We start from the raw sequence: 15,258 nt of genomic DNA on the forward strand, positions 1-15,258 counted from the left end.
AATTCGAATATTGACTGTGTGAAACTTTGTGTTGGGTATATTTTTAATTGTATTACAATTGGGAAGTTCTTTTTGTAAAATTTTCTTTTTTGTATCTTCCTGTAATCAGAAAGTAATGATTACAATCACAGTATAAATTTTGTCTTCAAAGCATATACATATATTATTAAACCAACCGTTTGCTGCGCTTCAGTAGAAAAAGTGGATAATGATTTATTTTTAGACTGTTTCGAGTTTGAAATTTCTTTCCAATTAGTAAATATTGCCGGGCAATGTCTTTTGAATTCTAACTGATGCATGCAATCTTTATTATTATTGATTTTTCTTAATTTGTTATTTTTATGTACGTCATTGAATGTTACATATTTGGTGTTTAAGGATTCGTTTGATGTTTTTTTCTTCCTCATCGTTAGATAATTATAAATTGAAGAAATACTGGACGACGTTGAATTTGGAGTACTTGTTTCCGCGTTTTTTTTATTAGTTAAAGTTTGGCTATCTTTTTCATGTTTCGATTTTATGTTACTATTATCTTCACGTTTTGCCACATTTTTATCTAACATTTGATTTTTTGCTATATATGTATATATTGCATGTAGTTTTAATTAAATTAAACAAATTTTTGTTTTTGTTTAAATTTGGTATAAGATAATTGTAATATTTACAATTTTTACTGTGGGATTCCTTTGTAACATATTCACTTTTGCACAGTATATTATCAGAATCCTCAACAACTTGCTGAGCAGTGCATTGAGTCTCAGCATTATTAAAAAGTCTCAATTTCAAACAGAGATTACCTTTGGTGTCCACATACTGAGATGCTATTGCATGTTTTGAAGCTATCTATAGAATATAATAAAACATAAATTTTTGTATTTCATATAAATTGAACTTTCACTTCTAAATAACATTCAGTTTTCACTTATAAAGAAAGTAGTATTTATAAAGAAAGTAGTATAAAGTTAGTTACATGCAAACATTGGTTATATAAAGATTTAATGTATACCAAATTCATCATAGTAATTATAGATTATGTAACAAATTATTCACAAATTAAATACCAAATCTTTAAGAAGCGGGTGCTTTCTTTGATTTTTCTTTGATAAATGGCTCAATATGTCTTTTGTGTATGCTGTTATTTTATTTGTAATGCTAGTCAAATCATTATATTCTTTTTTTAGATGCTTAACAAGAATTCTTGTTTCAGGAAGACTCATTTTAGAGGTATTTTGATTTAGAAGCTTACATGATACACCTATGTCTTTTACCAAAACTGCATCAGCACATTTATCGCTTTTATTACTCCTACAAAAAATAGATATCTAACAATTCAAGTAAAATGTAAAATCTGTGTCATAAAATTTTACATAATGAAATAAAACAGTAAGTGTAACCTGTAGTAAGGGAATTGACAACTATTATGAATTGTAGAATTGCTCATCTTATCAAACATATTATCATCCATTAAAACTGTGTGTCTATGTGTATCTTTGTTTATATTATTGGTAGAATCATAGTTGGATGCAATCATTAAAGCACTTCGATTAGTAACATTTCTTTCTGACACTGCAGGAACCAAACTCTTAGAAGATTTTCCAGGAATAGCAGAATATTTCTTCATTTGTGGTATGATGTTAATTGACGCATCTCCTGCTTCCGGAGGAGCAATAAGGACACCCATCTCAAAGTGATGATTGTTGAATTATCCAATAATTTTTGAATTATTTAGAGGTAATTTTATACTAATACTTTATATTTATAATATAAAAAAATTTAATACAACAATTTAGAATAAAACAACTACATATATAGATAATTAAATGACAATAACTTGATCACAACACATAATAAAAGTAGCTTTATAAATTACCGAAACTCTAAATCTTCTTTGTCCCATTACTGAAAAGCACAGGCATGTATAATGTTTGTATCTCTGTCGATTTTTAGAAACGTCCATTACATTACAAAATCTCAAAGTTACCAATTAATTTTGAGATTTTAACGCCCGAAGGTTACGTTTATATCATTCAAAATGTATAACAAAATAAAATCATATTTTTCACAGAATTGAGGATATAATTGCTATATTCATCCATATCACGACGGGGAAATTATCTTATTTAAATCCGTCGTATATTTTGTTTAATAAAAAGCGAAAGAGGAAGTAGAATATTATTCAAAAGATGTTTCACTGAAGGGATGGAAAAAGTATTTTTAAAAAATATGTAACATTTTGATATCTGACAATAATTCAATATTTTATTTAATCGATTTTGTGATAACAGATAGATATATAATATTGTACGTATTCTTTGATTTATTGATATACAGAACGATATCTTAAATCTTAAAATCTCTTAAATATTACTTATGACAGAAAATATAACATGTTTTAAAAAATATAGCCATTTAAGATATTTATCATATATATTAATAAATTTGTTATTAAAGAAATATATTACTCTAGATTAGATATGTGAAATTTAAAGATAAAACTATGAAATTAATCAAATATGTTATAAATTTTAAGAAAGAAATAAGCAAGTGAAAGTACAACAGTGCCTCCTCAGCTATGATAGATTCGGGGCGTTATTCCTGCAACTATCTAAGTATGAGTACATGACTTCCAGGTTTCCAGGAATTATTGACTGTCTTTGTTTCTATGACTAGTTTGTCTTTGCGAATAAGATGGAGAAAGCTTATTTAGTATACTAACAGCCTTAGCTCGGAGCAGATCTTATAGACAAAATAGTGGAGATACGAAGTCACAACTAAGCGAACAATTTGCTTTTAAAGGAGATTGTGTATGTTCAAATAATAGCAAAATTTTAAAAAATATATAGAAAAGTTAAGTAGATATTTACATTAAAATATTCATTGTTATTTAGAAAAAAAGATATTTTTTAAATAAATCTAGCAATAACCAAATTTATTTTTTCTTATTAAATAAATAGAATTTTTTGCTTCATAATTAACACGGGGTATACAACAATTAGATTCGAATCGAACTCCATTAAGAGATTTTATTGTTTAATACAGGAGCATATTTATTACATATACTTTACAAACTTTTAAATGTAAAAATTCATAAATAATAAATTATTCTTCACTTTTTTACGCACATGTATACAATTTATGTAATAAATTTATTAAACTCAAATTTTTTACATCATAAGTAAAAGATATGTTTTCTTCAAATTAATTCTAATTTCTCAAAGTACTTATTAAACACATATATAGCACGTATATTTCGTAGAATCTGGAGACAAGTTGACCAATGAGATTTTCTCACATTCTACAGGACTGACAGTAAATCAGAAGCGTAGCTTTACACAAAACTTAAAAAAATTTCAAAGAAATCAATATCGCTTCAAATAAATTATCTCCCATCTCAATCTATCAATTATATACTTCCACAACTTAACAAAAAAAAAAAAAAAAAAAAAAATAAAATAAAAAAAAAAAAAAAAAAGCAATGAACTTACAATCCCACTTTAAATTCTAAAAAGTTCACAAAAAGAATAACTTTTCTCTAAACGTAAAAGCAATAAACAGGAATAAAAAGAATCCTCAGACGATAAGCGTTGGATCAATTTCAGGTTTGTCACTTTATCAATTAGATTTGTAGATTATCATTCTGTCGAGTTATATAAACAATCGTCTTTTTCAAATTATTTTAGTTGTCACGTACGAGTAAGAAGCCCTTTCAGTCAGCCCTTCGTTGAATCGCTGCAAAATGAAATGCTGAATGAAAATATTGGTGATCCAGTCTTCGTCTCTGGGCCAAAAATCAGTTGAATTATTCGATTAAGAATCGATCAAGATCGTGGCGTGAAGGTGTATTATACACGATCCTCGGATCTCTACGCCAATGGCACACGTTCTTTCGGTTTGATCGGCATGGCTGCCGCGGCACTCGCGAACAGATCGCGTCGCGCCGCAGGTAGAGTCAGTTTGATTCGTGAGCGGCGTCGTTGCGGAGTCGAGAGGCTCTAGGGACGCGATCAATTTCACCTGAAAGATGCGCGAGATCGGTTCCCCAAATTCGGGTCAATGATCCAGCCAGACGAACTTGTCAGTTCTCTCTCCCGAGTCGCGAATCAGTGAAAAGTGATCGAGAAACCGATTGACAGTAGTGTAATAACGTCTGGCGTTAAGGCGGAGGGAGGAGAGTCGTGATGAGTTTGGAGGCGATGTTGGAGTTGCCTAATACGGCTGAACCGATCGAGGCCGATAGATTCCGAGCGTTTTTCGAAATTCACGTCGGCGACGGTTCGCCAGCCGCCGCGTTCGGTGCATTCCCAATCGGTGTATCGCCGTGGTCGTTCTAAAAACCTGTGCCGGTTAATTATCCGACTCGAGAGAAAGTCGATGGCTGCTTTGCGTGCTCCGACCGGTCAACAGACACCAAGCGCGCCGATTCTGACTTGAATGAAACTTTCAAGCCTGGTGTTTTCCACCCGATGCGATCAGCCGTGCCGTCTAAATTTAGAATTTTTCACGCTCGATATTTTCTAGCTTCGATTCTATCGTAGAATCGCGCGTGTATTACGTGTGATACTGGTGGGAAAAAAGAAGAGGAGAAGGAGGAGGACTATTGCAAATATTCGAGGAATATTGTGCATGCAACATCTGCGATTGTTTTCACATCGTGTTTACCGATCGACGCCAGATATGAAGACGTCGACGGATCACCGCATAAAAGAATAACAGATGCGCGTTTGCACGAATGACAGATGCGTACTCGCATAGATGCGATCGGTCGTACAACCGTTCGATAGATGTCATCGAAGGAACTGACTGTCAAAGTGTTTCGATTTACCGTGGCTCGGTTCGAGCACATCGAACCACGTATCGGCAAGTCGAATGCAATTCCGTTGACATTACACTATATCGTAGACCAATGGTAGCGCGATGTTTGCCAGATTGACCATCGTTGTTGCGGCGCTATGCCTGTGGAACGGAGTCGGTAAGAGATCTTTTCCTTTTCTTTTTTCATTTTACGTGAATGATGTATTTCAACTGATGATTACGCAAATTTATATTGAATTATATTTCTATTGAATTTCGAATTAAGTTGTTAAACACGTAGAACAAATTGAGGATACTTCATGTTAATTCGATTTTACTGACGATGCACTGATCATTCCAAATTTCGAGAAATATTTTGTATACCAGTTCTATATGGTATTTAGTCGTTTTTCAGCCACGGTCTTGTAGTCTGTACTTTCTAATATATCCCGGAGAAAGCGTCGAGAAGACTTCTTCCGATGCATGCTTCAAACAAGCGCGAAATCAGAATGTAGAGGAATAAATTCAACAAACAAACGATTGACGACTTAACTTGGCACTGTTTCATTATTAAAATGCTGTGATAATTTTAGATGAAATTGTGAAAAAAAATCATCTATCACAAAAAATTATTATCTATTATGTACGTTATAAATATGCAGCACATATAAATTGTTGAAAGTAAAGTAATGGAATTGACTAATTAATTAATTAATTTATTTATTTATTTATTTATATTGTCACGTATTTGCAATTTTACCGTGCATTTTATGATATGTAATAAACAGAATAACGTACTCATACGAATTGTTGCCATATGCAATACATTTGCTACAGCAAGTTATAATAGAATTTCTCACCTGTTGTTCCGGTGAATATTGCGACCTGAAACAGCACATTATAATGTATGCCACAGAATATTGGCATATTGTAAAATAATACAAATGTGAGTTGTCATGTTATCTTGAGAACTGCGGCAAATCTATCGTGTCGATGATGTCTCGTAATATTCAATGACAGCCATTATCGAGCTCGTTGAATCGTTTCTATTGAGAAACTTGCAGCTTTCGTAATTTATTTTATTTCTTTTGCAATTAATACTGTTGCGTAAATTGGAGTAATTTCTAAGTTTTCATACAGTTATCGGAATATTGAAAAAAATTTCGCAGCTTTACCTTTCTTAAGAGGTTCCGACATCGCGCTAAAAAAAAAATAAGACACTTTATGTCCTCAAGTGGATTTCAAATGTAACATTCCACTTACATTCGCATTGTACTTAGCCAACGAGGTATTTATCCAAGTAGACACGTTGCACCTACGCGACATTCCTTTCGCGTTGCATTAAGTTGCCGTCTCCGACACACGACAACAGATTCTGCGCCTGTTGCGAGCGATTCCTTTCTCTTCGACATCGACATCGCGAAGAAAGAAAAAGGAAAAAAGACAAACGTTGCGAAGCTTGCAAAAATCGTCATCAAGCGTGTCGGCCGCGTTGAATAAGATAGAAAGGAGATCGGTAACGCGCGCGGCAGATTAATTTGAATGCTCGAGCCTGTCGCGGAATCCAAGTCTATGATTTACCGATTTAAACACGGATTTTCCAGCCGCGACGACGAGTATTAGTTAGCAACGTTGGATTTGCTTGCGAACGAATCTACACCGAATGACTTAGACCGACGAAGAACACAGGTGAAAGTTGCTTAAATCATCTGTCCGTTTGTGTTCTAGTGACTTCTTCTTTTCTCTCTTCCGCCATTTTCTTCTTTCTTCCATTTGACCTTACTTAGTTTTCGAGAAAAGTCGGAAGACGTAGGCTTTCAAACGAAGGTCAACTCAGCGAGTTAAATGTAATTTGACGTACAGTTGTTGTAGCTGGTTTTGTTCGACGTGATTGTTTCGTACAATTAATGTTCGATAATAATCTTCGTCGACAATCTCGTATCACGGTTCTTGCTTGATCGCTATCTCGAAACAAAGACTTCGTGATTAACGCGAAGCTGTGGCTGTTCAGTAGGTGAATTGTGGTTTAATGGTATGTTATGGCGCGTTTCGATCGAAAACGCAGCAAAGGTGAAGAAGTAATGAATTTAGGTAACGATTACAGGGAATAAACGGGACGAGAAACGTAAATTGAGAAAACGAGGAAATGTGAAATGGAGGAAGGTTTATTCGCGACGTGGTATAAAAATTCATCGAAAGAACGTTTGCAATAATGTTGATTACTGTAAAAAGTAACGGTAATCGGTTCGACTATACAATAGAGCAACGGCGTCCATACAATGAAAGAAGAAACGTGTCAAAGTTGTATAAATTAAGAAATTGCGCTCTGTTTCGTAACTTAAAAAAAAAAAAAAAGAATGAAATATTAAAGTTGTACCGAAATGGTGCAATTCACGCGAAACCATTTTTGGTACAACGAACGATAATTTCAAGTTTGTCACGCAATTGTGAGCATCTTTTTGACACTTCTAAAAAATGATATCGATGAATAACATCGATTAAATCATGTTGTTACTCGTCGCGGATAATAAAATTACGAACGATCTGTACGAAAGGATCTGTAATGATTCTAGATTTTATGATCTAATAAGACATTACATTTTAAAATTAATTACGACAGTATACAGAATTGATACGAATGTATCTATGAAATTCTTTATCTATGGGTTATTTAATAAGAAAGGTACTTCTAAATTAATAGGAAAATTATTAGGAACGTCAACTTAATTGCAGAAAAATGTGTGTGTGTGTATAATTGCTATGTTTTAAGTGGATTATTTTAATTATGTTTTATTAACTGCATAAAACGGTAGCTGACATTGTTTTCCCTTATTTAGCATCGATTTGTACATTTTGATAACATTTATGTACTAATATAATAAATTTATAGTTTGCCAATTTGATAAGAAGATAATAAATATTACTTCTATTTATTACTTTGCCATTCAAATAAAAATTCACATGCAATCATCACGAAATTGAAACAATCAGATATTCATAAACGTACCTACAGTTTTCGCTGAAAATTGAAAAGAAAAGAGAAACGATTCTCTCCTTCCTTAAAAAGAAAGAGAAACTCGTGTCTTAAAATTTGCCAGCTGAAACTTTGTTTGTTGCAAAAAATTTATTGGTTGAAATTTTTCGAGAAGAAAAAGAAAAAAGAAAAATTCTCATCGTCCAACGCGAAGCCCAGTACGTGTTCAAACAGAGTTAAATAGAAAGCCGGGACTTGTGAAAGAGACCTGCACCTAGAATTTTTTTAACCCACTCTTCCGTGGGACCGAGGCAGAAGGTACAGAGTACTTAGTTACTTATGTCCGTGAAAGAAAGAACAGCCAGTTAGTCGATAACCGATAACAGTTGCGACACGATTGCGAAGATGCACGACTCGTGGAGTCGAGGAATGCTAAGAGATGGCCGGATAAACCGCGCTGCGATCCAAAGAAATTTACACGTTCCGATTTCGTTAATAGATAGACGAATATATGTGTTCACAGAGGGTAAAGTTAAAAGTCAAACTTTGTCATTTAACGTGTTCTTTGAGTGCAATCAAAAAATTTCACGTAAATTGAAATATATACATACACATCTGTTTAAGTTACAAAAGTTCCTTTTGTACTTTTTGCTTTTGAACCAATTGGCATTTGTAGAAATTTCGTTTATCAATATATTGTACGTTATATTGTAATATTTTGGAATTGCACAGGGTATTGGAACGTTGTGATTATACCAGTAAAATTTGAAATATGAAAATAGAAACAGGGCATTTAGTGCAAGTATGCGTTTGATAAGAATCATGAAAATATTTGTACAGTTAATTATCCATTATGTGTTGATGACATTTTTAACGTTTATTTTATTACATGTTTAAGTGTAATTGTACATACTGTGTATTTTTTAAGTTTTTACATCCACGTAAACATTCTTATTCCAAATTTACTACTTAATATAATCAAACCTGAAAATTCAATGCAACACACGTATATACATTGATTGATGTATTGAAAATCGTCAAAGTATTTCAATAATCAACTATGAACGAATCTCAATATTCATTCTAAACATTTCTTATATATTTAAGAAGATTGTACATTAAATTCTCTTGCTTCTATATACATTTTCAAATTTTACCAATGTAATACTAATACAATCGCGACATTCTATCTATCTTCTCATAGTATCAATGGAATTTCGAAACGTTTCCTGTAACATGTACACAAAAGAATTGTAACACAGTAAAACACGGAATATGGGCATAAACGTATTTCTGTATGACTGTTCGTGATTATGTGATAAACGTGTACTATGAAACGTATAACTGTTCAAATACTTTCGCGAGTGTGCCTCTGTAAAATGAATATTGCCATTCTATGGTGTATCCGCGTCCGTGTTTTCCGTCAAAAGAAAACGCGCGTTGCTCGTTCGATAAATAAGTTAGGGAAGTTCTCTCCTCGCTTTCTTTCTCGTTTATTTCGCACGCTTGCTCACCTACCCTCTTTCATTGTTCCCTTCAATTGCACGTGCTTTTTGTTTCGGTCGTCCCCTTCGCTTCGGGCAGTTTTCTTTCTCTTTTCCAGCAAGTTCTTTGCTGTTTTCGTTTATTCTACTCCTTTACGCTCCGCGTTACGCGTTGGAGAAAATTGAAATTCACGTTCTTTTTTCTTTTTTTTTTGCGTATCGTTCAGTGGAGTTTCGCGTTGGACTCTAGGAAAATGAGAGTGAACGAAAGAAAAATTTCTTTCTTCCTTTTTGTTTAAATTAGTTATTAATGGTAGAAATGTATTGCCCTTGGGAATTTGAGATCAATTTTGTTAGAAATGAACGTATTTATTGAACAGTTAATAATTTACTAAATTAAATATTCTTATTCTGTTTGTTACGTATAAATAATTTTGTAGTTGTATTTATCTATTAAATATTATATTATCTATTAATATTATTTTATTTATTAAATATTATTTTATCTATTAAATATTATCACTTAAATTTTAAATTTACTCTCTATTAATATTATTTTATTTATTAAATATTATGTTATTTATTTATTAATATTATTTTATTTATTAAATATTATGTTATCTATTAATATTATTTTATCTATTAAATATTATCACTTAAATTTTAAATTTACTATCTATTAATATTATTTTATTTATTAAATATTATGTTATTTATTTATTAATATTATTTTATTTATTAAATATTATGCTATTTATTTATTAATATTATTATATTTATTTAATATTATTTTATTAAATATCACTTAAATTTTTTATTATCTATTATAAATTTTATCTATTAAATATATATTCTGTGTAGGCTCATTAAAATGACGTTCTCTCCAATCTCTTTCTATTATCTAATACTCCTGCTTTAAATTACGAAAAAGAAAATTGCTAAAAGACAGAAATTCCCCAACTTTTTCGTCAGATTCCACTTTGTGTCATCTCGCATTTCAAAATCGAACACAGGTTCGATCAGTCTTTCAAACCTGATTAAATCCATTTAGAGACACGTTGTCCTTGCCTGAAAGATCCCTTCAAAAAAAAAAAAAAAAAAAAAAAGAAGAAAAAGAAAAATCCCTCTACTAAAAGATTTCTTTTAAAACGTTTAACAAACTGAATCGTTAATCCTAGAAAGCGTTCATCTTCCAACGTCCGAGAGAAAATTTCGAGTATTTGTGAAGCTTCTTAGAAATTTCCACGACCTCTTCGAAATTTCGAAAGAACGATCCATTGTGTATCATCGATAAAACGAGCGCTCGTTCGTTAGACGAGAAGAATGCCCCGGCTGGTAAAACGCGAACATGTACGTTAATCGATAATCGAGGAATGTGTTCCGGGAACGACTTTTCCGCGCTTTTTCTGTCGCTTGTTGCAACGGTTTTCTTTCGCGGAGCTGAGGCCGCGACCGCTTCTTTCAGCGCCGTGGAATCCGAGCGGACAAATGTTGAACGTGGCCGCGCGACAAAATAAAACCGGCGAGCCGGACACACTCGAATTAACGTTCAAAACAGCCCGGCCACATAATCGGGTCGCCAGACGCCAAACAAGAACTTGCATCCAACCTTCACCGATAATCGTCGTCTGCGCGAACCTTGCTTTATCCTCGAATCGCCTCGTTACCTTTACCAGCGTTCAACTTTTCTCAGCGTTGAATTTTTCAGCGTTTAATATCCAGCGAAGAAGGAAAATACTGGCACGGGTTCGGATCTTGTTCTAAAATATGATTTTATGACGTAGAACGTGCGATATTCTTTGCAGAATATTGTTTGTAGAATTTAAATTTTGCAATTGAGCTATTATGTATTCTGTATTATAATTGTAGATCATGATTCGTTACAATGCGAATGATAATAAATATAGAACTTCACTGGAATTTGCTGATACTTTCTCGACTGCAAATGATGGTTCTTCGAGGTTTTAGTGTTATAATTTTTTTTTTTTTAAATTTGTTGTCTCTTAATGATTTATGGTAGAATTAGGCAGAATTTGGATCAGCTTTCGTGTTATTCTTCAGAGAAAAAAATGATTCACGAAGAATAAATGAACAGTTAGTAGCATATATAAAAAGTAGCGGTATTTCTTCGACTTTAATTGATGATTAAAAAGTAACTCAGTGAATTCAATGAGACTTTTTACGAGCACAGAGGCTTTTTCCTTTTTTTCTTCGTCGTATTAGGATAACGAAAGAATTATTATTAATAATGAGACGTATAGAGAGTATTTTACTTTCTTTTATTTAAAATTTCTACGTCGTTTGTCGAAATAAATAGCAGCGGGGAGATATTTTGATAATTAAATATAATTAGAAATAAGACTGCATCTCGTGGAGAGCGGAAGATATAGTTATGTATAAAATTTCCCATATCTAATCTACCTATTATCAATATCTATGTTATTTTTCAAAATGAAGCAATTGTATTGCTTATATAATTACAAACAGAAAAAGAAATAAAATTGAACCTCGTAGAGATTAACATTTTTTATGTAAATTATTACTAATTAGGAATATTTACAGTTATATTACGATATAAACGTCACGAAGTTACAATTTGATAGAGTTGACGGTTTTCACATTAGACATGACGAATGAACATTTCTTCTTGTTACAAGCATCTCGATAATTATTAAAAAATTATTATCAGAGTGACATTAAAATAATATTAAGAACACATTTTCTGTTTATATGAAAAAATTGTAACTGAATAGTAATTACATTTAGTATAAAATGTGATACGCGCGTAAGTACTATATGTACATAAATATACAACGATCCACTAGGAAGGTTCGTTCTTATGCTAGCATTCAGGTCTCTGAGAAAGACGTGCACTGTTGTGTGCACCGTAATTCAGACGATACTTGTTTCACATTGATTTCATGAAATTTCTTCTAGCATACAATTGACTATATTTTTGTACAGTATAAAATATATTCTATATTGAAAATAAAATTTATTACTTCTATATTAAATAAATAAAATACTAACAATAATGATATAACATCGATAAATGATAATTAATTATAATATCATAATTATAAATTTATGATATTTACTTAACTCATAATATAATATCCATTTATTATGAATAATATTTGTGAATTATAAATATCAGTATAAATTTACTCAGTATAAAATACTTTACAAACGCAGTCATAAATTTTCACATACATTATTGTCATCATAACTCACTCGCGTACTTTCAAGATTAAATATTCGCAAAATTAGCCTCAACATCGTGTCATAAACTGCATTTAAATAATGTACTCGTTACATAACACGTTAATTATAATCGAGAATTAAATTGATTTATTACACATTATTAATTATACTACAAAACTATGTTCATATGCTATGTTCGGCCTGCAACGCTTCATCTTGCTTCAACATTGTATTAAATTCCATCTCTATTAATTATTAATTATAAGCCACATTAATTATTAACACGATTTGATTTAAAAAAGAAATATCCACTTTGTGGAATAGAAATAAGTGTGTTTTATAAAGAAACCAATACAGATCAACTGTTTTAATTCGACGTGAATTTCCATAGACGTGGGGATATTTCTTACAGAAGAAAGGCACGTTAAAAAGGCAGCAGCCTGCCGGTGATCGGCAGCGTAAAGCCTTGAAATCTTTTCAATTAGGCTGCCTTGAACGGATCTTGCAACGGCCATACGCGCGCTCGTAACATTATATCCAGACACCGGTATATGTTTCGCGGTTTCACGAGCGCAGACAGGTTAAAATTTCTTTTACTGGAAACTTTTCTCCCCGTTTCCAATTCCGCCTGAAGGGGGACGCGTGTCTCTTATATCAGTTCGCATGTTACGCGTTTGCAAACGCATTTTCTAACGTAACTCCTTCGTCGAATGAACAAAATGGAGCCGCGTAACTCGTCCGCCCCACGAATGAATTTTTCGTGCGTGTCGCCGTGCATGAAAGTGAAGCGTCATGCTAAGGAATATTTAAGGACCGACGATGACCTCACCGAAGTGAAAGTTCTCCGGTTCGGTTCCCTGCAGTCGTCGGACGAGCAAAAGGCAAAAAACCGGAGGAGTGGGGGCAAAAGAAAAAAAGAAAAGAAAAAGAAAAAGGCTCTCGCACGGCCTCTTTCGAATCCTCGTAAGCATTTGGACGTATCCGCTTCCGGAAGGGAACACGTTCCCCCGTGTTGACGTCACGACCTTGGTCGATCCCACGAAACCGATCATTTCGAAAGGCCAATCTTCGATCAACAGATAAACTCTCTTCGCTTTCTGCCTGTTAGACCATATTCACGCGGCGCGACGAAATTAATATTACGCGTTGCGAGACAGTCAGGTTAGTTATTATCATGGTGCCTTTCGTTTTGACCGAGCCAACTTTCTCCCGGGGATCTATCCTGTGGCGTAAACAAGGTTACCTCAGCCTTCCTTCGAACATTAACATGGTTGAAATGAATTAAAATTGAATTCTTTAGGTATATCGACTGTATATACGTTTGTGAAAAACAGCAGAGCTTTTAAAGCGTAAGATTATACAGAATGTAAAATAATTGTTAATAATAATAATTATTGTTATATATTTTACATTTTTAATAATATAAATTTCCATAAAAATTATATATATTATATTATTTAAATTATATTATTATATAGTATATATGTTAAACTATATTATTATATATTTTATAATAATTTTATATATTTTATATAAATAATATTATTATTATATATTTTATAATAATTTTATAATAATATAAATTTGGATAAAAATTCGCAGCTTAGTAACAGATAACAGTGAGACGAAGGTTAAATTGTTTTTATTCCAAAATTTCTTCACTTTCAATTTTATTGTAAAATTTATTATGGATTTTATTAATTTAGTATAAAATTAGGGAATTCTTAATTGATCGAGCATGTATTTGGAATAACATTTGATAATTCTTCGTTATCAATTTCTTGACGCGTCGCGGTGAAATTTTACGTAGAAATGAGAAATCGTCGATAATTCTACGAGTGTTTCAAACGAAAGATGGAAACCGAATAGTTCACTTTCAGATCCTGTTGCGTCTCGCGTTACTTACATCTAGCCATTCTCCGTGAGTCACTAAGACCTAAGACCAGCACCTGTAATCGCTGCAACAGATACGTTTCACATCGATTTTTGCAATGTACAAATAACCATTGAAAAATTATTGAGAAATTCTCGTAAGAAATCTTTTTCTCATTTACTTATATTTTCACTCGGTCTTCTCACAATTTTATATTATAGATGAAGAGTAGCATTAATACACATTGCCTTCTTTACATAAAGCTGAATCGTCTGAAGTGAAAATTACGCCAATATAGTTTGCATTTTGTGCGCTTTGAAAAACGCTGAGAACGCAATACGAAGGATGGACAGCTCTTGTGAATCTAGGAGTAAGATTTAAAGCAAGCCTTGCTGTTCAAGCTACATATATATACAGGGTGTTTCGTAACTTGGGACCAACTTCGAGAGCTGATTGTACGCCTAAAAATAATGAAAAAAATGTCATATAAATAAATGTCCTATCTATCTGTCTTCGTTTATGAGATATAATGAATTTTATAAACAGAGCAAACTAGTTTTACCAGGGATGGTATATTCAATTTTCGTAATAATCATAATTGGGATGAAGAAAACCCACACGTTATTGCGCATTCAAGACATCAATACCAGTTTAGTTTAAACATATGGGCAGGAATAATTGATAAATTTTTAATTGGACCTTTTTTTCTTGATGGGAAACTAACAGGCACAAAGTACGTTGATTTTTGGAGCACGCGTTTACACGAAATATTAGAGGAAGTTCCAAGTCAATATTAGACTTGGTATGCGGTTTATACATGATGGAGCTCCGCCGCATTTTAGCCGAGTGGTTAGGCAATTTTTAAATCAACACTTTGCAAATAAATGGATTGGTCGTGAAGGTCCTATCGCATGGCCTGCTCGTTCTCCGGA

The 15,258-nt window shown here is 32.6% G+C and overlaps 2 protein-coding genes across 3 annotated transcripts in view; one reads left to right on the forward strand and one right to left on the reverse strand.

Moving 5' to 3' along the window:
- The window catches only part of LOC122531078 (tyrosine kinase receptor Cad96Ca), a 41,718-nt gene that overhangs the window by 2,964 nt on the left and 23,496 nt on the right, over positions 1-15,258 (forward strand). The window contains exon 2 of one of the 2 annotated variants that reach the window (XM_043658662.1): positions 1,573-1,731. Coding sequence is in view for 1 of the 2 variants with exons in the window: in XM_043658661.1 (XP_043514596.1) it covers positions 4,915-4,969 (55 nt within the window). In the remaining variant the exon portion in view is untranslated. Of the gene's footprint in view, positions 1-1,572; positions 1,732-3,672; positions 4,970-15,258 lie in introns of those variants that run through there. The other variant, XM_043658661.1, reaches the window with a different exon arrangement.
- On the reverse strand, positions 126-2,054 carry LOC122531094. The gene is given in 5 exon segments (XM_043658683.1): positions 126-581; positions 583-843; positions 1,062-1,305; positions 1,395-1,681; positions 1,871-2,054. Coding segments are annotated over 5 exon segments (1,335 nt in total). The 5' UTR covers positions 1,958-2,054.

This window comes from Frieseomelitta varia, unplaced genomic scaffold, assembly GCF_011392965.1.
Source record: "Frieseomelitta varia isolate USP_RPSP 00005682 unplaced genomic scaffold, Fvar_1.2 scaffold_372, whole genome shotgun sequence".
In the NCBI taxonomy this organism is placed as follows: Eukaryota; Metazoa; Arthropoda; class Insecta; order Hymenoptera; family Apidae; genus Frieseomelitta; species Frieseomelitta varia.